The 23,703-nt window shown below is 28.3% G+C and overlaps 1 protein-coding gene across 1 annotated transcript in view; it reads left to right on the top strand.

The window, feature by feature from the left end:
* LOC142318249 (putative G-protein coupled receptor No18) overlaps nt 1-23,703 on the top strand; it is a 318,921-nt gene that overhangs the window by 28,606 nt on the left and 266,612 nt on the right. Inside the window, exon 2 of the mRNA XM_075354813.1 lies at nt 23,116-23,206. Within this exon, the coding sequence (XP_075210928.1) occupies nt 23,135-23,206 (72 nt within the window). The 5' untranslated portion in view covers nt 23,116-23,134. The remainder of the gene's footprint in view (nt 1-23,115; nt 23,207-23,703) is intronic.

Below are 23,703 nucleotides of genomic sequence, written 5' to 3'. Positions count from 1 at the left end.
CGGTATGAGAAAACACTCGTCATAAAACAAACTCTTCGTACCTGAAATATGTAACTACCCTACTCATATGCATACTTCTATCTAGTATTTTAATACAACCTACTCTAGGCTCAAGTAAATGAGGGCGAACATGTAAATTTACACATAGAAAACACATACTTATCCGTTTGTTGTATTCATAATTATTTCTTCACAAAATAGATTTTTTTGTAAATTTAGTCTTATATTATTTTAAGAAGTCCTTTTATTAAAATTTATTTAATGTTAAGTAAAGTTACTTTGTAAATGAATAACTTGATCTTGAAATTTTAATTTTAAGTTGACAAATTATAGCGGTCGATTCAAATTATAGATTTATGGTTACGTTGAGTAAGGGATATATGTTTCAACTTTACTTCTTCGTTTCCTGCCAAACAGACAAATGATCTTTTCCCTCCTACCTCCGTAATCCTAATTAGTAGGAAGATATTTCACTGTCAGAATCGAGAACAATTCTTTGATTAATCGTTTAATTAATTTCTTTTACGATATCAACATCCCATTAATTTAATTTAATTTTTTCTTCATTTCTATGTCAAATACAGTAACCTAATACCTAATGCAATCGTACCTAAGTAATAGTAATAACTAATGGTATTTTCATAAATAAAATTTAAAAAAAAAGATTTTTATTTTCAATCTGGTGAGGATCATACCTTTACTTTACGTAATAGTAAACTATAAAATACATTCAACAATATTAGGTCCATACATTAAGCGTTTTCATATAAAGATATTTAAATAAAAATATCAGGATGTACAAAACATCTTCTTTTAAAAGAACATTATAACTTAATGGTTTTATTTAAAATGGAAGAAAATATTTCGTCGGTCGACATTTATAACTTTTTACATTTTATATATCGGTACTTTTGAGTAAATTTTTAAAATGTTTGTGTACATTAATTATTAGACAAAAATAACCCTATTTTATGTTTTTTTGTTGGTGCTTGTCTGGCGTGACCTACAGTTCCGAAATATCCATCATGTTATAGTCTAAGAAGTTATAATCAATTTTTAGGGACAGAAAATAAAAATTTTAAAAACTACTGTAGCCTAACAATTTTTTAGTCCAATTAATACGCAATAAAGAAATAAAACGATGCAAAAAAGTAGTATGTTATATGCTAAACCGTAAATACCATATCATTCCAACGTAAATACCGTACCATATTAATACTGCAAAACATAAATTTTATACTTGGTGCTTCTTGATCAGTAAATGAATAGCATTTTTCTCTTTATTTTAAGATAGTAAAGTTAGAGGTATCAGTAGAACTAAAAGACTGTAGACTGTTTTATTAGTTCCAATTACCAACTAGAACATCTGAAAAACAACAGCTGTAATGCATTATACAGAGGTATTTTAAGTTACTACTGACTAAAATCATCGAAGAAGATGAAAAGCACCGAAGAAGCAATGGATAAGAAAAAGTTTTTTTTAAAACAAAATCGCTTTTCCTGTACCAATAAACTGTCTTCCTGAATAAGATGTTGGAGTAAGTGCAAATGCCCTGCAAGTTAATTCTTTTATAATTTTATGATTTGACATTTTCAATTGTTTCAACGTGATCTTCTGCGGATAAATATATTCATCATCAATTCTGGATCCAAAGTATATCGTCGGATTTTGTAAAATTTACTTTTGTTCTAAAATAATTTTTGTGATACTTGTGAAGCATGCTTGCAGCTGTTTTATTCATTTCATACGACCATCGTATTACTAGCGCGCTGTCTAGCTCCTCAAGTTATCTCTCTTATAATAAAACCCATTATTCTTCTAAAAAAATTTCGGAGTTGATGCAAGTGGAAAGTCTTTTGTATTTGACCTAATCATTGAATTTCACTAAAAGAAATCTTGTGGCAACCCCTTTGATTTTAGTTTTGATCAAAAACTATGATGTAAAACTGTAAAATCATTCGTCCCTTGAAATTTTGTGATATTCAGATCGAACAGAGAATTTGATTTCTTGCCCACAACTATACGTAACTTCAAAATCAGAGGGGCGAAACCTCTAGTTTTTATAGTCAGTTAAGCAATGAATAAATGCAGCCCACTATAGAGGCCTTGCTATGTTATGTAGTAACTTCTCATTAAATATTCTTTTAAGCTTTTACTTTGTAATTTTACGAAGATAAAAGGAATGTGCTTATATTCATACTCATTATACTCATATATTTATACTCATTATACCTGGTAAAAATAAGATTTTTTTTTTTTTTGATGCTGTGGCCATATAAAATCAAAATGCTGATAAACTGAATATTTATCACCTGTTTAAATTTTGATATCATACATAACCTTCGTGAGAAGTGCCGTAGCATACTTTCTACGTGGATGATAATTATAAATTAATGTAAATAAATATCCGTGGTTAACTGTATGAATTTAATAAGTCATACTTTCAATAATGAGTAATAATGTGGATTCTCTTGGGTTCATGCTAAATAGTTTCAAAATATCAGAGATTATTTCCATAAGAAAGGCACTACCAACTTGCTTCATAGGTAAATAGTGAACGAAGACGACTGTCTGACTCCACTGGGCCTTGCAGATATTGATTTCCAACCTTTGCAGATGCTCCAACTGATAATAATAATAGCGAGCTGGTGAGCTTCATGGGCAGTTTATCAAATTGTGCTGGACGATTGAGTGGATTAATGATGCTTCGTTCTTGTGGCTGAAGAACACCAGGCTGTTTGCTGAAACTGAGGGATTTGCTTTTGCAATGTAGGATTCTATTATTGGCACGTATAGTCATCAGAAGCACATGTTCAAGGATACCACGGTACTTTCAAACCACTGACGATGTGTGATGCCACGAATGAGAGTGAATGAACACGAGATTGGTGGATGCCGGTACTGGTCGCGTATACAAATCGCGTTAAAAATCGTGTAGGACGCGCCGTTTTTGAGATACTCGTTTCTATCTATAATATACTCGTATATAAGATAATGTCATTAGCTATCTCAACAATAAAAAAAACAAACAATCCATTACCTTTATTACATAGCATCCACTTTCGCTGAAAGTAATGATGACCGTTTTTTTTAAATACATCTTTATACATTTAAAAGTGATAAAAACTGTTAACTGAGGGTTACTAGATAATAAAAACATATTTTCATTTTATTTCATCATGAAATACAAAAAAAAGATACTGAAAGAAAAGAGCGTATCTTGAGAGAATAGTTGGACTTAGACGAATGAAACTAGCGGCTATTGTTGCAGGAAGTTGGGAAAAACCCCTTCGATTAAGCCTTTCAAAATCACGTTGAAATTGGCCTGGGCTCATCGTTTTCGAGATACGCCCTTGTTTTTATGTATGATGTGATAAATAGTTAATGAAAAACCAACAATGATTTTGAAGTTTAAACTGACAAAATAGACATTAAATAATAATCAATGATATACTACACATATCGCTGAAAGTAATGATGACAAACATCATAATAAAATTTACATTTAATCATGGTGATTGCAATTAACTTTCACGATAAAAGATTAGATTCGATGAGAATATAATACTAAAACAGTGGTTGCCTTTATAGTTAAGAAATCATTATTAATAGTGACCAGGGAATCCCCATGACAGCATAAAACTGTTAAATGAATAAAACACCTTAAACATATGTTTTACTATGATTTTTTCAATAAATCAACTGTTTTAACATGTAAATTTAACGTGAACACACATTCATTATTGTGAGTAGCCGTTCTTTAATGTATCCAATAAATACGTGAAAAGAGACCCCAGGTTCAAATTTCATTTCGTTGTTGGTTGGCTAATACTATGTATTTTTCACTAAATCTACTCTTTCAGCTTGTAAATTTAACTGGAAACACGTGTTCATGCTGGAAAACATACCCTCAGGTTCAAACTTCAGAATCATTACTTTCATAGAAAATAAATTAAAGTTTAAACCTAAGGTTTTTATACTACTGTACGCCCTCATTGCATAAGAACAGTTCAATTAACAAGAAACGTTCATGTCGTTTCAAAAATTTTATTAAATCTGAAATATCAACTTTTCCTGTAATGTCTGAAACGTTATACGACATAATATTTAAGTTACAACGAAAACTGTCTTTTGAATCTTACAAACGCTTATCAGAATTTGTAGACGGAGTTCGGTTTTGCGGAAGACACGGGGGCACTTCGGGAGACAAATAAACTCCACGATACATTGCCCTTTTGTCTGCTTTCCCTTACCAGACAGCTTTCTGCTTTTTTGCTGATTTCTTTCTTACCCTTCGGCATCTGCTTGAGTTTCAAGCTCATCTAAGCAGCTGTCGACCAGTTCTTCAAGACGAAAATGTTTTTCATCACTAAAAGATCATTATGTTTGAGTTTAAATGCATGTCCAGTATTCTGTAAACGAAACCTTAATTCGACCAACATCTTTCACTTCTCATGAGTTCCCATATCATAACTGGCCGTGGGAAAATTTTTTGTTGTAATTGGTATGATAAGAATTATTGAGAATATTTGATAATTAGAGATTTATAAACAGAATATAAATTTAAACAATTAAAACATTTGTCCAAATGCTTACTCGGCTGTTGGTATAAATGTTAAAATTATCGTGTATTATATGAAAGGAATTAATTGAGTATTAAAAATAAATATAACGTTTTCACTTAGAGATATTTAACTGACGCGATAAGCCAGTAACAAAAATTACACGATGTAGCTAAATGAAATCCTTATCCCATTAAATCAATTTTCCATTTACTGATTTTAAGAACATTTATAAAACCTGACCTTTTCATTATACATCCGTGCAGTTTTATATATATTCTGCACTAATATAAAACATAAATGTAAGGACATAATATTTCCCACGGTAAAACATGAAAAATGACACTAAGTTCATCCTCAATAATAAATCACACATTTAACTATATAATTTAAATATTTATTAATAAAAAAAATATTAAAATATGTGTGCGTAAGACCGCACGGCCGAACTGAAAACTTGTATGGGATCGCAATCGTTTCTAATATATATGTACTACAAGTAGTATATAAAGCGGCTATTGAATGTTTACATTCAATAGCCACTTGACCCCTAGAACATTAACCCTTGACCCCTAGAACCAATTTGACGCAAAATGTGAACGTGTTTTTTCCACGATTATCCCCTGTTTGTAGTTAAATTTTCACGCTGAAAGAGTGGATTTACTGCAAAATACGTAGTAAAACACGGGTTTGAGATGCCCCCAAAATTACACAAAGCACCAACAAAGAAATTGGCTATTGAACCTCCACGTCTCTTTTCACGGGTTTACTCGAATGCATTAAAGAACGGCTACTTTCAATGATGAATGTGTGTTCACATGTTGAAACAGTTGGTTTACTGCAAAATTCATAGTAAAACATATGTTTTAACTGCAAACAGCATGATTAATTTTAAATTTATTATGACGATGTAGGTCATCATTACTTTCAGCGATATGTGTGTATATCATTGATCATTATTTAATATATGCAATGATCATTATTTACGATTCAAACTTAAAAATTATTGTTGGTTTTTGTAATATAACAGCTACTCAGTTAATGCTGTAAATTTATAATGATTTTCAGCATCAATCAGTCATCATTACTTTCAGCGAAAGCGGGTGTTTTGGATTTTATTTATTATTTATAGTTGTAATAGCTAATTATTGACTGCTGATATTATAATTATATTTTACATAAGAAACGGGATTTCTCAGACATATCTCTCGTTAAATAAAAAAAGGGCGTATCTCAAAAACGGTGCGTCCTAGGGTATTTTTAACGCGATTTTGAAAGACTTAACCGAACGGGTGCTTTGAGATCACACGGAGCGCTAGGTCCTAGTCTCATTCATCTAGAGGCTACCGTTCTCGAGATATTAGCGCGAGCGAAATTCGCCCACCAAGAATTGCAGGACCAAAATATTTCATATAAAGTAATTTTTTAACAATAAACAGCAAACAGTAATTGTTTAACAATAAACAGTAATTATTTAACAATAATCTTTACCGGCCATATTTTCAAGGTTAATGATTTTTTAATGCATATAAATTAGGTGTTGAAAATCTTCACATGTGTTATAAAACAAATATTATAATATGTTACACTTACTCTGAATTTAAACAATTATTTTTTTTAATTATTATTATGAGAGATAGAGAGGGAGAATTATTGTGAATCACCGGCAGTTTTTTCTCCTACCTCCCATCATCTGCTGCTACATATTATACTGTACACTCACATATGCGTATATATATTCTCGCTCTATGTCTTTTTCTCTTTCATATATATATGCTTAGCGTCTTGGGTTACTTTACAAATTTTGATTACGAGTCAGCAATTTTTTTTCCCATGTTCCCATGTAATTCGTATGTACAAAAAATTCTGACAACGCGCCTAAAGAAGTTTTCACTTCAAAAATCTGATGTGGATAACATATGAATTCCTTGTATTTATACATTTTTTTAAATGAAAAGTACAAAAAAATTGATAAAAAACTTAGGAAAGTGTTTCATTTTTTTCTTATTAAATTATTATTAATCGTAAATATTTATTTACAATGAGTGGTTAAATTAAATTAAGAAAAAAAGGAGAAGAAGTCTGGTTCGTACCGATGTGTCTTTCAAGATCCAAATATTTCTTTAATTAAAGTTTTGTTTGGCTATAACTCTGGAACCAACGAAAATAAGTACAACTTATGGTATATCGTTGAAAAGCTCTCAATGTGGGCATATTACTGCAGTTACGAAAAAGTCTAAAAAAGCCAAACGTTTTTTTGGATTTTGGGCTTTTTTGAACACTTTTCTAAGTCGATTGCAGTCAAAAGTGCACAACTAGATGTTACAACAGTCCTATATCCAAAATTTCAACATCTTAAGGTTAATCATTTTTGAGTTATGCGAGATACATACAGCCGTCACGCCGAAACTAGTCAGAATGGATTCAGGGATGGTCAAAATGGATATTTCCGTTGAAATCTAGAATCCGAAATTTTTCGCCATCAAAATACTTTCTTTACTTCGTTCAATGAAATAATAAAACGAATAAACTTATCCTGCACTCAAACCCTAAATCAACACTTATATTTAAGAAAAAAATTCGCATTCCTTAAAAAGTACTTAAAATTTTTTTTCAATGTACTACAGCATCACGAAAAGCTTTTCTTTTGTAATTTTACGAATTGAAAGTTAAAATAAATTACACAAATAATTTAGGCAGTGACTGATATAATGTATCATAATCTCGCTCTCCTTTAACCAGTACAAAAAATTGATAACACTAAAATATGACAAATTTGGAAATTTAATTGAACATTGGATAAAATTTACACTTAAGAAAATGCATATTTGAATTTTGTAAATCTGTTCACAGTTTAGATAGTTATAAGCACCTTAAAAGTTTAATGGAAACAAAGGATTTTTGACCTAGTTTTAACTGAATAAGATGACACAGGCCTATTTTTTATATTAAAGTTAAAATATTATGGGATTAAAATCGAAATAGAAGTCAATTAAATAATAATAATAAAAATAATAATAATAATAATATTATTATTATTATTATTATTATTATTATTATTATTATTATTATTATTATTATTATTATTGTTATTGTTATTATTATTGTTATTATTATTATTATTATTATTATTATTATTATTATTATTATTATTATTATTATTATTATTATTATTATTATTATTATTTTATTATTATTATTATTATTATTATTATTATTATTATTATTATTATTATTATTATTATTATTATTATTATTATTATTATTATTATTATTATTATTATTATTATTATTATTATTATTATTATTATTATTATTATTATTATTATTATTATTATTATTATTATTATTATTATTATTATTATTATTATTATTATTATTATTATTATTATTATTATTATAGGTAACGAACAACCAGATTATGCTGCCAAAGAAACTAGTATTCAACCTCCTTTCACCACCCGAGTTACTATCTTTGATTTTATTAATCGTGTAAAACAATCACTGAGAGCAAGGTGGCAAAGTGACTGGCCGACTACCGTCGATAATAAACTTCGACGGATTATGGATTCAGTGTTTCCATGGGGCTCCTCTTGCAGAAAAACTCGTCTTGAGGAAGTGGTCCTCTGCCGATTACGGATAGGACATACGAGGATCACACACGAGTACCTAATGTCGGGAGGAATCGCACCCCTATGCACACGATGCAACTGCCGCATGACTGTGCACCACATTCTCGTGGACTGCATATGTTATGCGGCGTTGCATCGTAAGTTTAATCTAGCTAGAAACATCCGTGATATCTTTTACAATAATAACGAAATTTTGGACCGAATGTTTCTGTTTTTGCATAATAACAGGTTACTGCAAAAAATATAATATTATTATATTTATTTTTATGCTAGAAGAGTTTTTGATAATTTTTAACGTTTACTTTTAATTTTGATTTTTTTGGTTCTATGTCTTTAATATTATTATCAAAGTTGGGATCCTTTAGCACAACCTATCGGAATTAGGTAAGTTTTGTATAGTTTCTTTATTCTATTATGTTAACTTTTATATTTTAAAGACTTCGTCCGCGATAATAGTTTTGAGTTTTATTTCACTTTTTTGACTTTTGTTTTAATAAATTTTTATTATATGATTAATATTAATTTTACACTTTATAAGTTTTATTATTTTGGAGTTATTTTACCCTTTTATTAATAAAAATTCCGGGTGATGATAACGCACAGGCGTTTTTCGCCCCCAAACAAAAAAAAAAAAAAATAATAATAATTATTATTATTATTAACCAGCCAAAACAAAATACTAGATTTCTTACCGCCAAAAACGGTTCTTTCGTTACGATTATTTGGTGCCATTTGAAATATTCAGATTAGTGCAGAAATACATCGTTTTTAATTCTAATACAGAGATAGAATTCCATCACTATTAATTCTAATACCTTTCTCTTTTAGAAATAAAATAACAACAATATATTTTTTAGAATATTAGAATTAATTACAAAATATATTTTTGCCTTGTTTATTAGCAATTATTATTTTCTTGTATTTAAAAAAAATATATTTCTTTTGTAAAAAATGTTAATAAATAATGTTGTTTTTTTCGAATGCATAACTAAATATTTAATTCGTAAATTTCCAAATAAATTTTTAACGGGTTGATTTAATGTAAATTTTATCGGACTCATAATTTACGCAATGCGCATCCTATATTATTCTTCTGTGATCTTCGGTTCTTATTTAATAAGATTAGTGGATCGTAGTTTTTTGTAGCTCATTTGCCTGACACAACTTTCGCCAACATTCAGCTATTATGTGTACCTTGTTCTTTTTTACATAAAGTTCTTGATTACATATACGACACAACGTTTAACAATAATGTTTTCATAATACGTTTGTCTTTTTAATTTTATTTTTTTATTAATACTAAAGTATATAATAATATTAAAGTATGTTTAACGTATAATAATGACTTTTACTGTAACGTGTCTCGTAAAATTTACGTTTTTTTATTTTTTTATTCCAATTTGTATGAGAATGGTCTACTACTAGTCCCCTTTACCGTCTTAAGTTTTTTCCTTTAATTCCTTTCCTACTAATTCCCTGTAATTCCCCGTTCCACCTAAAGTTTTTAGAACTAAGGTGACATTTAAACGACATCTTAGTTCCAAATAACAGATTTAAAATGTTCAAAAAGAAAAACTTTACAATTTAATTTTGAATTTTATCTACTGGGACTTTTTGTCTTAAGAAGGGTAGGTAACAGGGGAAAAATTAAATATTAATTACGACATTTAATAATTAAAGATAAAAATTAATTTTTTATGTGTACCTGTAGTATAAAGTAAATATTATTTACTTATTATTAAAATTATCATTTTCCACGAGTTTTATTTGATGTAACAAATTTATTAAAAAATAAAAAAATTCAACTTAAATTGATGTTTGCTCTTTTAATATTTTTATAAAAGAATTATAAGCAACGCACTATTAATAAGAATATATATATGTTTTTAAAGATTCAGGATAAAAAAAATTATCCGTGGACATTCTGACGTTCAACTTTAGTTCATTATATTATGACTGGGATTAGATTCCCGAACTTCTTGACAAGATAGTCGAGGTTAAGATAACTGAAAACCGGTTAAACACAAATTACAGATAAATCTATTTAAAATATAAAATTATATTATTTAATAACAGAACGGAAGAAATAGGATTATTAAATTTACAGAAAAGTTAGTTTTTTTTTGGATGATGTAATACGCTGATAGTAGATAAATATAATAATAATGGTAAAATGTAGAATTTGTTTCTTGTAGATGATTCAGAAAGTCAAACTATTGTTCATGTTACTGAGGTTTCTAATAAACGTTGACTTAAACGTTGATATGAAAAAATATATAAACGTTTACATTTTTATCTAATTAAAACAATTTTTCTTATTATTCTACAAAATTTGAATAAGGTTAAAACTCAGCGTAAAGGAAAATGAAAATAAAATCATACTGATCTTCAAAATATTTTAGAAAACATAAAAATTTGAATTTTTAAAAATCGGTCCAGTAATTTAAATTTGAAAATTAAAAAAATATCTTAATTAGAATTAATATTATTTTTATAAACATATCAACTAAAATCATTTTTAAAAAGTATTATTCCCAGTTGATTGAATCGGTTCTCTTTCTACCACTATTAGAAAACATTTAATTAAATTATGTTAAATCTAGAAATAAAGCCAAACAATGCAAAAATCTTCGAGCTTATAAGTAAAAAGAATTTTGAAAATCTGTCAATAGTACTCGAGTTTAAAACTTAATAACAACAAAGTTATTTGACCTAATTTCTTTAAAACGAAAATATAATATATTTTAATTAAAGGCGAGCTGATCATTTTAGCGCTTGAGCTGTACAGTTCTGTACCAGAACAGTTTTCTGGTTTCCTCTGACAAAGTTTTATTATTTGTTGGTTATGCTAACGGTTACTTGTAAGTTTTATTATACAAGTATATTACCTTATCCTGTAAAAGTTATGTGTGGCTAAATTTATCGGTAGGTTTGATTGATGAAGCTAGAGTTTAATATTTTTTAATTAGAACTTGATATAAATAAAGCATTGATGAAAACGTGGAGGTGAGTTTAATTGTCAGACTAATAATTTTGGTGGGCGCAGCTCATGTATAGTTGGTGAGGAACTGAGATTTATAGTATTACAGCTGAACTGGAGTCTTTGTCGTTAGACTTGAAATTGAAAGATAAGCTTAATAGCCATGAATCAATAACAACAACCCGGCAAAGAAAGTAGACCCTGTGATAATAATCTGAAGGAAGCGCTTAAGAATTTACTAAAGAATAAGCTCTTAAGAAGATATTGATAAATTGAAAACTGATAAATCAGCCCTGAAACATGTTCATTATTTTAATCTACAGTTGAATAATGTATACCGGTCCTTCTAATTCAATTCTTTAAGAATAAATAATTTTCCATTTACTGAAAGGGAAAATTTAAGGTTGACATTGAAAAAATGTCTGCATTAATTTTTCAATAGATATAAATTTTATGGAATTATTTTATTTACGAACGAGAAAATTAATGTATCATCATTATGGTTAATATTAGTGTTGTTTAACAATCCTGACAAGATTCAGTTCACTCAGTGCTTAAAATAAACAAAAATGTAATACATATCAAATAATTAATTCAGCTTCATTATCGGTTATTGTACTTTTATCAGAAAATAACCCTGCCTAATTTTTTTTTCGTTTCTCGTAGGAGGAAAGCTCTACCAGCCACCGTCCGCCCGCAACAGACGGTAATGTCGGCCTTCACCGACTAATAAACCGCTCCCTTCTTCCAATAGGAGTTGAACCTGGCCGCCAGGCATGAAGACGGTTCCTATGTGATGGGTGCGGGTCTCACGTTCTGCCGGCTTCTGAGCAGCAGAATCTGATGTTCACTGGAAGTCATCGGCAGGCGACAAGCCGGGTGGGACCCTGCTGCCCACTCCTGAAGACTGGCCGTCATACACTACCCACACGCCAGCTTACCCTTGAAGATGTCTGTGATCATGCACTCTATCACAGCCCAGCTTCTCCTGGCCCTGAGAATGCAGCCCATAACATTATCAGGATCTAGATATCCCAGAGTCTGATTATATTCTGCCCGCGATTATTGCCAGTGCTGGCAGTTGAAGACGGTATGTTCAACGGAGTTAACCTGTCCACAGGTCTGACTCCGTCCGTCTGAACATCTTCAGGTACGAGCGCGGTTAGTCCGAGAAAAAAAATTACAAAGCGAAAATCTTACAATTCAGACCTAATATTTACGAACAATTAGTTGTTTACTAAAATTTGAAAAACTCTAATAATTAGTGACTAGTTATTACAGTTAAAAGGCCATTACCATTCGATTTAACATATCTGCAGTTTGGTTTTTGAACGTCATAAGCAAACAACTGAAAACTTAATGCAATATGAATCTGGACGCATGGATAAGGATGCTTCTGAAAATTCCAGGACTTTTCTTAAAAAAAAGAAAGTTAAATCTACCCAAAAGAATTCAATTTGATCTTTCTTTTGTCCCCTATACAAGAAAAATAAACTTCCATAATAATAAAGTTCCACTGTATTGACTTTAAAAATAGTTTGCTTGTAATTTTAACAGCCGTTGACAACTTGTTTAATATAATTTCATTATATAACAACCTTTTTACTAATTCTGTCGTTTGTTTTAATAAAATATGGCTAATTACCGATTTAATGAGAAAATCTTTTTGGTAACGGTCATGAACACTTCTCTGTTAAGGCAACAGAACTTTTTTTAAAAGTTGTAGCAAGCTGTGGGTTAATAATATTGATCAACAAAATCTAAGTTATTGGCGTCGATTTCTGAATGTAGATCTTTATCATTATGAGTGCCTCTATATGTTGATGTAATCACACAGTTATTGTTTCTTAAATCATGAATTTATCGATTAGCATTTAAGGTTATCTTTTAAGACAGAAATTGGGCAGATACAGGAAAAAAATTCCAAACAATGTTATACTGGTGGTTGAATTAACTAAACATGGACTGGTATGACCTTACAAAAATCTGTTATAGCGATAAAGGGAATCGAATCAATAGATATGTGAATATACCTTTAAGATAGTTTCAGAAAATGAAAGATTACTTATTAATATTAATGGCTGAGAATATCTGGTAAAAATTGTTAAAGAAAATTATAAAAATTTGTTTGAAATAATTTAATATGTGAAGATGTTGAAAGTGAAATTTCTACTATTTTCAGTGTATTTATATAAACATTAGTACGTTTGGTAAAGTTGTATTAAAATAAAAACATCCATATTACTAAACCGAAAAATAATTGCACAACCACCTCTTACAGTTAAAATCATCTTAAATATAAACACTACCAGTGTAAACTTTATCTTGACTGTTTGCCATTATATTGTGCAAATGTGCTATAGTTTACTTTCTTCTGATTTGTATAGCCTGAAATCTATTTGAAGATAGACGTACATCATCCGATAAATACCTCGAACAATATATTAGATAGAATTAATCTGTTAATAGTCTATATAAAAATTAAAAAAAATTAATTATATATTTTTGTTCGTATCTGACAGTATTGAATTTAGAAACTTATTTTAAATAAATATCTGCTTGCTAATTTTATATTTCAGCTCTAAATTACATTAATCATCCGATATCTCATTGAAGTTTTTTTTAATCGAGTTTGACTATAAAAAATATAATAGCCTAGATAGTTAAAAAATATAAAGGAAGAATATCATCAAGGACAAGAAAAAATCAATTTCAGGAAAAATGTGGTTAAAGGATAGATGGACTTTTAGATTTAATTTTTTTGTGTTTATTAAGGAGACTTTTTTCTTTCATTTTTATCTATGAAAAATATTATTTTTCTCAGCATTTTGAATTTATGTTGATGGACTTTTATTTTTGTTTTTACCAGAAACTGTTTTTTTTTTTCTTTATTTATAATCCAATTATATATACACATTTTTTTTTTAAATGAAAGTACATAAAATTTTATTTCATTATAACTTCTGATTTTTTTATCGTTATTATAGAATTTTTATTAATCGTAAAACTTCTTTTAGAATGAGAAGTTAATAATTATTAATAAATCAATATACGACTATTTAAACTTAAAAAAAAGATTTAAAAAAAAAGAAGAAGTTTGATTCGAACCGATGTGCCTTCCCCTGGTAAGACCCAAATATTTCATTAATTAAACTTTTATTTGGCTATAACTCTGGAACCAATGAAAATATGTACCGCTTATGATATATCGTTGAAAAGCTCTCAATGACGGCTTATTACTGCAGTTAATAAAAGTGTTCTGGATTTTGGGCCTTTTTGGAGAGTTTTAGTTCAATTAAAAGAGGAGGTACAGAACTAGATGTTATAGCAGTCCTAAATACAAAATTGCAACTTCCTACGACAGATCGTTTTTTAATTATGCGAGATATATATGTACGTAAAAACGTCACACCGAAATTACTCAAATCGGATTCAGAGATGTTCAAAATGGATATTTCCGTTGAAATCTGAAAATCGAAATTTTTCGCGATCGCAGTACTTCCTTTACTTCGTAAAAGGAACTAAAATGAATGAAGTCTTAGTTTTATGTTTGTTTTTTTTAATGCAAGGGATGTAATCTAAATTAGATTTTGAAAAAGTAAGAATTTTCGAAAGAAAATTATGTCAACCAATCACCAAACGATTTTTTTGAAATGCTACACATAAAAAATATAAGCGTAAAAAGTCATTAAGTAGAGAGATAAGATTAAATTAATACATATGTACCAATTTTGTAATTAAAATAACATTTTTGTTATAGGTACATTGTTATTTTCTAAAGGCCACAATCAACCGTAGAAAAATTATTTTGTTAAGATTGTAGTTTGTAATTATACAGTTTTGGGGGTGTAAGAAGCTTAGTTCAAAAGACATTACTTGAAAGGTAATATGTACGTTAAATTTAAAAAGATTTAGAGTGCTATTTAGTATTACGAGAAATGTGAAGGAAATATACTAGCAGGGTGGGAAAGTCTATAATATTTAGATATTGTGGTGTTTGCTAAAGTACAAATACCTACACATGCGCTGCACACAGATATCGATCGAGAAACAGGTTTCTTACCAACCTAACCAGCAACTCTGAATGATAAGTAATATCTCCCATCTAACGCACGTATCTCCTCTTGCAGAGATTGTTTATAACCAGAACCCAGGACCATAAAATGCTCTTGTGATTGACTACAGCCGGTCAAAATTCTGAAATGGCTTTTAAAGAACAAACTGAAAAGAAACCAAAGGCTTGGCAATAAAACTTACAAATTTAAAGCTTACTAACTATTAAAGCTATTAAAACTTACTAACAAATTTTTCAAAAGTTCTAAAAGTAACCGAAACGCAGTTCTTCCTTTCATTCAAAAATGATGAATTCCCTCCAGTTTTTACCCGTCGTCCAGTTAAGTGATCAAATATCAAATGACATTAGTCATGTGGTACAAAAGGCGTGGGAGGGGTAATTCACTTCCGTTACACTTACGATCTGCGTTTCGTGATCAATCAGATTTGTTTAGTAAAAAGTATTTTTGTTCTTATACTTCGAAAAAAATCTACGAATTCATGCGAAACGTAATTTAAGTTTAGCATAAATTCTTTGGCTTCATTATCTATCTATGCATTTATAATAATTGGCAAGAACCTTGATCCTCCAGCCCCAATCACTGCACTGATTTCGCCAATTTTTTTTTTTTAAATGAAGGCTTATTTATGACCCCGAGATATTAATGGTCGCCTGCTCCCTTCCGCTCTTCCGTTTTTAAGAGATCGCAAAAGCACTACTTAACTAGATCTAACCTTAGCGCTAGTCTTTTCATATAATTTCAATTTTTTGTTTTTTTTTTAATAGTGTTCATAACTTAAATAATTAGATTTAAACAAAATGCTAAAAGTACTATTTTGATTTACATTTGGCCTTATCGAAGTCATATTTATATTTAATGCTATTTTTACTTTTAAGAATTTAAAATGAAACATAAAATAATATGCTTACAAATAACGTATACACGAAATAATTACTTATCAATCGTAAGTTATTTCAATAAATATAACTGATATTTTACTGGAATGTTTTCTAAAAGCATAGTTGACACGTAGAATTTAGGAATACAATTTATGCAGTAGCGTTTAGAATTGTTTCGATTGAAAGCTACGGTTGTACAATTCCCATGTACAATTCAATGTATGGAAAGTTACACAGCTTCTGTAGTGCATAGGTCTCTTTTTTTATTACACTCGAGAAATTCTACCACACTCAAAATAACATTAATTTTTTAAAAAATTAGTGAAATTTCTCTTAATTTGATCAGATTAATAATGTAATTACTTTATATATATATATAATAATAATAATTACTTATTACTTTAATATATGTAATTACTTTAAGTTTTAAAAAAATAACGTGGTTAATTAAAGATAGTAGCTCAAGTAAAACTGTAAACTTATAAATAAAAGTTCAAATGAATACAGTGGGAAAAAATTAATTTACAATATGTACATTTGATTCTGTTTTTAAGTCAAAACTTATTAAGGATGAATTACATTATTATAATGGACTAATTATCCAAAAATTATCTTATTCATTTATTTATAAAATAACATAATTAACGGTCGTTAGAGTTCGTTTTTACCTTTAATATTGTTTAAAAATTTCATATTCTTTCCAACGGATAAAAAAAAATAACATGTACTAGAGCACTACGAAGCTGGTGTAACATATTTTTTTGTGAGAATTTTTTTTTATAATATGTCTACTTTTCCTAAAAATGCTGCAGTAAATTAGTCTATTATCTTGGGTTGAACCTGGTTACTGATAGTTCTTATGTCTGAATCGATTTCAATGTAACTAGTACAATGAATCATCTTAATCTCGACTGCCATTGTGTACGGCTTTATTTTATTTTTCACTGGGATTATTTACTCAGTGATGTTACTCCCCTTAACCGCTCCCAACAACCCTCCAAAACCTCATCCCTTACCTTTATTTACTCTCTTTACTTTTTATTTCCTTCCTTACCTCTCTCAAGAATGATTTTACTTGAAAAACAATTACCAAATCTAAAATTAGCACTCATAAAATCTGTAATAGTTACCTAGAAAGACTTTAACATGTTTTCGTTTGTCTAATAAACATTGAATATTAGAATGACATCGGTCTACATACCATGAGCAAAAACATTTCAAACACTGACTAGTGATTACAAAAAAATTATCTTCCAGTCGTCATTCATTACTCTTTCCCCTACTGAACTAAAAAAAAAACCACAAATATACATATATATATATTTACATACATACAAAGAGTGATTTGAAATGTGGCTGATCTAGTTAAAGATCAGCCGCATTTTGGAATGTTTTGAGTTTTTAAATTTCAAAATTCTTACATTTGTATTTAGTTTCTGTAAACCTTACTCATATCATTTTACTCGGAAACAAATTTTCTACAAGTTTTCTTTAAAACTTTTATGTATTCATTCCCCATTTAAGAATATTATTTTACGCCACACATAAAATAGTGGGTTTATCTATCCCAATATTTTGTCTATTAACTCAAATTTTTCTAGAATACATTGTAAAACTACTACAAATAAAGTGCTGGTATGTATTTTTATATTTTACGCCACACATAAAATAGTGTGTTTATCTATCCCAATATTTAGTTTTTTAACTCAAATTTCTCTAGAATACATTGTAGAACTACTACAAATAATGTGCTGGTATGTATTTTTATATTTTTTAGTTTTTCAGGTCAGATTTCATATAAAACCTTTACACCTTAATTTGAGTCCCAAGGATAACGGTCTGACTTAATTTTACAGAGGGCGCAGAAATGAGGGCAAAATCTTTCGCCAGCTAACACTCGCTAACGAAGAGTTTCCGAATCTTTGTTTATATAAATATTCTTTATTTTCGCCAGTAGATATTTCCTGAAAGTTTGTTGCATTCTTCATGAATCACTATTATATATATATATATATATATATATATATATATTAAAATTAGAATTTAATCTTGGAAAAAAAAAACAGAGTAAAAAAAAGCCAAATTATTAATGAAATCCAGTTTAAATAAATGAACCATTAACATCAATTTTACATGTGTACCTTACGACCCTCGATTTTTTTATGAGGCACAGTAAAAGATGGAGTATACCGTCGAAAACGATGTAACCTGGACCCACTTTAGCATGAGATTCAAGTGGTGTGCGCCGAAATCCGATTGAACAGTTTGTTGCGAGCTGAGCAATCAGTCGTAACTCGAATCAAAAATGTATCGCTGCTGAAGGCCACCGTTTTGAACATGTACTTTAACTACCACTTGAAACATTCAGTTTAACCAGAAATTACACTTAAGTTTCAAATTGGAATTTAGCCATACTTTTCCCAGAAATTTAACCTTGTAGGTACGATCATAAATTTTCTGTGACAGTTGAAAGTGACTTTTTTAAACATTCTGTTTATATGTGTGCGCGCATATGTAACTCATTTATAGTAGTATAAAATTTTAATTGCACTATAGTTTTTTCACTTCAATATAAGCTTATCTATTGAACATTTTTTTTTTTAAATTCTGAGAGCAGTTATATTTCTCCTTTCGATAGGTTACCCAGTAATTTCTGGTATGATATTTTTTACTTTATTTCTATACAAAACAAAATGATATAAGGTAAGTTGAATAAAACAAATAAAAGGTAGACATTTTAGAATTTTATTTAGAATTTAAATTTAAACTTATAGTTTTATTTAGAAACAGTATATTACTATATTTATTAGAAAAAAAATTTACTGTTAAAAATTTTAAATAAACTGTATATCGCTCAACAATTGTAAAATTAAAATAAATAAATCTCAAAATAATTACTACACGCACTCTCACTCATCTGCTTCATTTAATCTACCCTTTTGTTTTTCCCTTACGATTTTGACTTACTACAATTCAGTGTGATATATATAAGTTAACTAATCCTGGATGCCTTAGGTATAGCTAACTGACGTAGTTCTTGTTTGTTTTGTGCTATAAACTTTTCCCTCATTTTTCTAATTCGTCTCAAAATCTCTTCATTTAGAATTTTATCAATACCTTTCATTCTTAGCATTTCCCTTGAACACATTTCAAAATCTTGATGGTTTTCGATAACCTTATTAAAATTACTAAAGTGAAAACCTATGATTTACGTAGTTTTTTAATAAAAGTATCAATTTTGCTAACATAACTGTAACTATTTTTTCTTAATAATTTTTCCAAATAAATTTTACTTTTATTTCAGTTAAGAACTTTAAATTCAATTTTAAAATCATATTATTAGTACATCTAATATTTGATAACTTTATGAAAACTTCACTGTACATATATAATTTTCTAATATTGTTCTTTTCAGAAATGTAGATAATAAAATAACAATCATTTATGCGTTGCTAGATGTTAAACAGTTGAGTGCCATACGCAATCTTTCTTAGTTTCATTACTTTAGCAAAGATGTACTGTACTTTCAGAAGATGTACTAGTTCTTTAGCAAGATGTACTAGCTCAGTTATTTTTTTTGTGAAATTTTTTGAAATCATTTCAACGTATTTTATGTTATTTCAACATTTTTTGTTTAAAATATATAAGTTAGCATATGTTGCCGTTCTCTCTTTTTTTAAATTAAAGTAATCAATTATTTAGTATCTAAGCTTTAATTCGTTTCAAACCAGAAACTTATTGATAATACGCTTATTCTTTTTTTTACCTTTAATTCTACTATATAAGCGTTTATTTTTACGTCATGTAAGATTTTAACAAAGTTTGATACTTTATTTAAATTTTAAATATTTTATTTTGGATAAAGTTTACTACTGAGACAACTCTGCCCATATGAAGTAACATTAAATACAAATATAAACTATTAAAAACAACGTAAATTAATATATAATGGTAAGTAGAAATTAAATTAACCTTGTATATTCTCATACCTTTAGAAATCATCTCCTACGTATAATTGTTATTTTATACAATAAGACGAGTTTCTACACAAAAACAGGATTTTTTAATGAAACTATGTTGTCTTATTGCTTTTACATCAAGTGTAAACCTTTTCTATATTTAATAGAATTTAAAATCTTTCAGAAACATTGCGTAAATATATAAAAAAATTGTTTTAGGATTCAGGAGGTATACTTTCAGAATGATTTATTTAAAAAGAAATTGAGAAAAATGCTGCAAATCTGACCGATAATTACTGAAAAAGATGTTAATTCTAAAATAAACAAAATAGTTAAAATTTATCTGGAAAAATCAATGTAGAGAAAAGATAATTCATTACTCTATTATTTAAAAATAAGTACTTTTTATATACGTGTTAATACAGTCAAATTCCTGTAACTCGAATACCTATAACTCGAAAATTTTTACACTCGAAATTTATTCTAATTCCCGGGCGTATAGTTTTACGTTATACGGAAATACAATTCCTTTAACTCGAACAAAAATCCTATAAGTTAAAGTAAAAATTTGATTATTTTATTACAAAAAATTAAATAAAAACCCCAAGAATAAAAATAAAAAATAAAAAGAATAAATAAAAATAAAAAATAAATAAGAATAAAAATAAAAAAGGTGTATTTTTTACAAATTGCTTAGATAAGAGAATTAAGATTTTTGTAAGAAATTAACAGCATAAAAAACATCTCATTAGAACACGTATTTTTAACGAGGGAACTCTTTTGAATTAGTCTTATTTTTTAAGTAAAAAAAATTTCTGATTACTTTTAGATAAAATAGGTGTAATTTTTTTGACAAAACTGTATCAACTTCAGAAATGTGTATTAAATCAAGGTCATAGTTAATTTACAACAATGTTCCTTTAAACCACAACATTGGGCAAAAAAAGTATATTATATTTATTAATAATTTTGCATTTATACTTTCGTATCCCATAACTTTATAGTAAGTGTAGATATTTTATACTATAAATTTAAACTAATTAATTGAAATATTTTGAAATCAATTTATAAAGCGCATCTCTTATTAATCTTCTAAAATGTCTATCAAAATTTGTAAAAATTTTGATGTGGACAACACATGACTTCCTCGTACACCTATTAAATTGCATAAACATATTATTTTAAAATGAAAAGACATAAAATTTTATTTCATTAATAACTTCTGATATATTTTCATATATATATATATATATATATTTTTTTTTTTATAGTTATTATTGTAAAAATGTTTTTATGATCACAGATTAATAATTATTAATAATTCAATGTATTTAAATTATAAAAAAATTAAAAAGAAAAAAGATGAAGTCGGTTTGAACCGATGTTCCTTTCTGTTGTAAGATCCAAATATTTCATTAATAAAATTTTACTGGGCTATAACTTTGGAACCAATGAAAATAAGTACGATTTATGCCATATCGTTGAAAAGCTCTCAATGAGAGCTAATTACGAGGGACACACTCTTTTAACATGCGTTTAGGAGAAAAAGTCCAAAATCCAAACTTTTTTGGATTTTGGCCTTTTTTGGTCTAGTCAAATGCAGTCGAAAGGGGAGGTGCATAACTCGATATTACAACAGTTCTAAATACAAAATTTCAACATCCTATGGCTAATTGTTTTTGAGTTATTCGAGATACATGTGGACATACGTACGTACGAGTTTGTAAGACAATTCTAGAGGTGCATAAAATATCTTATCTGGAGCTATGTGTTGAATAGCTCTGAGTTGAATAGCTTAGGAGCAGATCACGCCAAAACTAGTCAAAATTGATTCAGGGATGGTCAAATGGATATTTCCGTTGAAATATGATAAACAAAATTTTTTCGTATATTTAATAGGCGTACAAGGAAGTAACGTGGTGTCCACATCAGATTTTTTAGTATATTTTGATCTGCAGGTATTTTAGTGAAAAAGCGTTCACTGAAGAAATATTTATTAGTAATACAGAGGATTTGATGTAATTAATTAATTTATGTCGCCTTATAACGAGGAAGATGAAACTATTGTGCTTGTTACAGCTTTATGTTTCATTAATCTCAGGCCAACGCAAGAATAAACATTACAATGACAATGAAATTTCTCATACGTTGCTCACCGAAACTCCATGTATCCTGAACAATATTTATTAAGAAATCTGACGTATGATAATTAATTTAAGTTAAATCTCATTAATATCATACTATAATTACTATCTTTCATCGGTACTACTATTGATAAAAAGTGAAGATAAGATAATAAAAATAATTGCATGTGCATCATTAAAGTAATATTTAATAAAGGTATATATGCTCTGAGTAGATTTTATGATGTGATAAAATAATATTTTCAAAAAATATTCATTAAACTAAAACGTCTTCAATCTCTTGAAGTAATATAGAGAAACTAATTCAAATAGGTAAGATTCAGTTGTAGAAAATTAAATGATATATAATTATACAAAGAAAGTGCACAGAATTGGAAACAATATGTTGTGGTGAAAGAGTGTGGTTGATGTTAAGAATGCTGTAACAGTTTGGAGAGTAGTGTGTTATTTTAAGAAGAGGATTCATTATGGATATTAGTACTACGATGGAAGAGTAGGTACGGCTTTTTCAGATCAAAAGTTTGTAAGGGAATTGTAGAGGTACATCAGAAGTAAAAAAAATACAATAAATGATAATTCAATAACAACAAAAAAATGCAATAAATATATAAAAAATATATGTAATTTAATAAGCGTACAAGGAAGTTATGTGGTGTTCACACCAGATTTTTTTTTAAAACTATTTTTGAATTAATACAACAGTAACCGGTGTAACATCCTGTTAACATTACTGCCCAAGTTAATTTTGTGTTTTACTTCTATCTAAATTAAATATATTTTGTAGTAGATAAAATAAGTGAAAATAATTGAGTTTACATTTAACACTTCAATTTAATTTTTTTTTTTTCATTATTTAATGTATTTATTTTTAAATTTTGCGTAGGTGGCAATGCAGCGACAAAATGAGGGACTGGTTAGCTTGGCAGGAGATCTGTCTTATTGCTCTCTTCTCCATTTTCATTATCGTCACTGTGGTAAGTCTATTATTAATAAAATATATCTGTAGATTATCTAATTATTAAAATCTATTAATTTCTTAAAAGGAGACCGTGTAAGTTAGTGTGCCTAAAATAAAAAGAATTATCACCCAAAGAGGAACCCTTTTAAATAACTCACATAACTTTTATTAATGACAAAATAGAGTTATTAGATTGCTGTTGTAAACCACTGCTCAAAATATACTGCAGAAAATACAAAAACTTCAGTTCAGCAGTAATATATTGCAGCACTTCATTCATTTTCTAACTCTCTCCATCAAAATAATGACTTGACAAAAATTATGATAATAGTATAATTACTATTATTATATTTTAAATATTATCCATTTTGCAGTATCTATTACTTGCAAAATTAACTTTATTGTTAGTAAAGTGTTGATCAAGAAGGTCCAAATTGAAAAAGGACAATTAGAAAAGCCGTTTCGGCAGTTTGTGTGTAATATTTTATTATTGCGCTTCACAGGATCATTAAG

Source organism: Lycorma delicatula, chromosome 1 (assembly GCF_047948215.1).
Source record: "Lycorma delicatula isolate Av1 chromosome 1, ASM4794821v1, whole genome shotgun sequence".
In the NCBI taxonomy this organism is placed as follows: Eukaryota; Metazoa; Arthropoda; class Insecta; order Hemiptera; family Fulgoridae; genus Lycorma; species Lycorma delicatula.
Note: the sequence above shows the minus strand (reverse complement) of the source record. Positions and strands in the feature narration are given on the sequence as shown.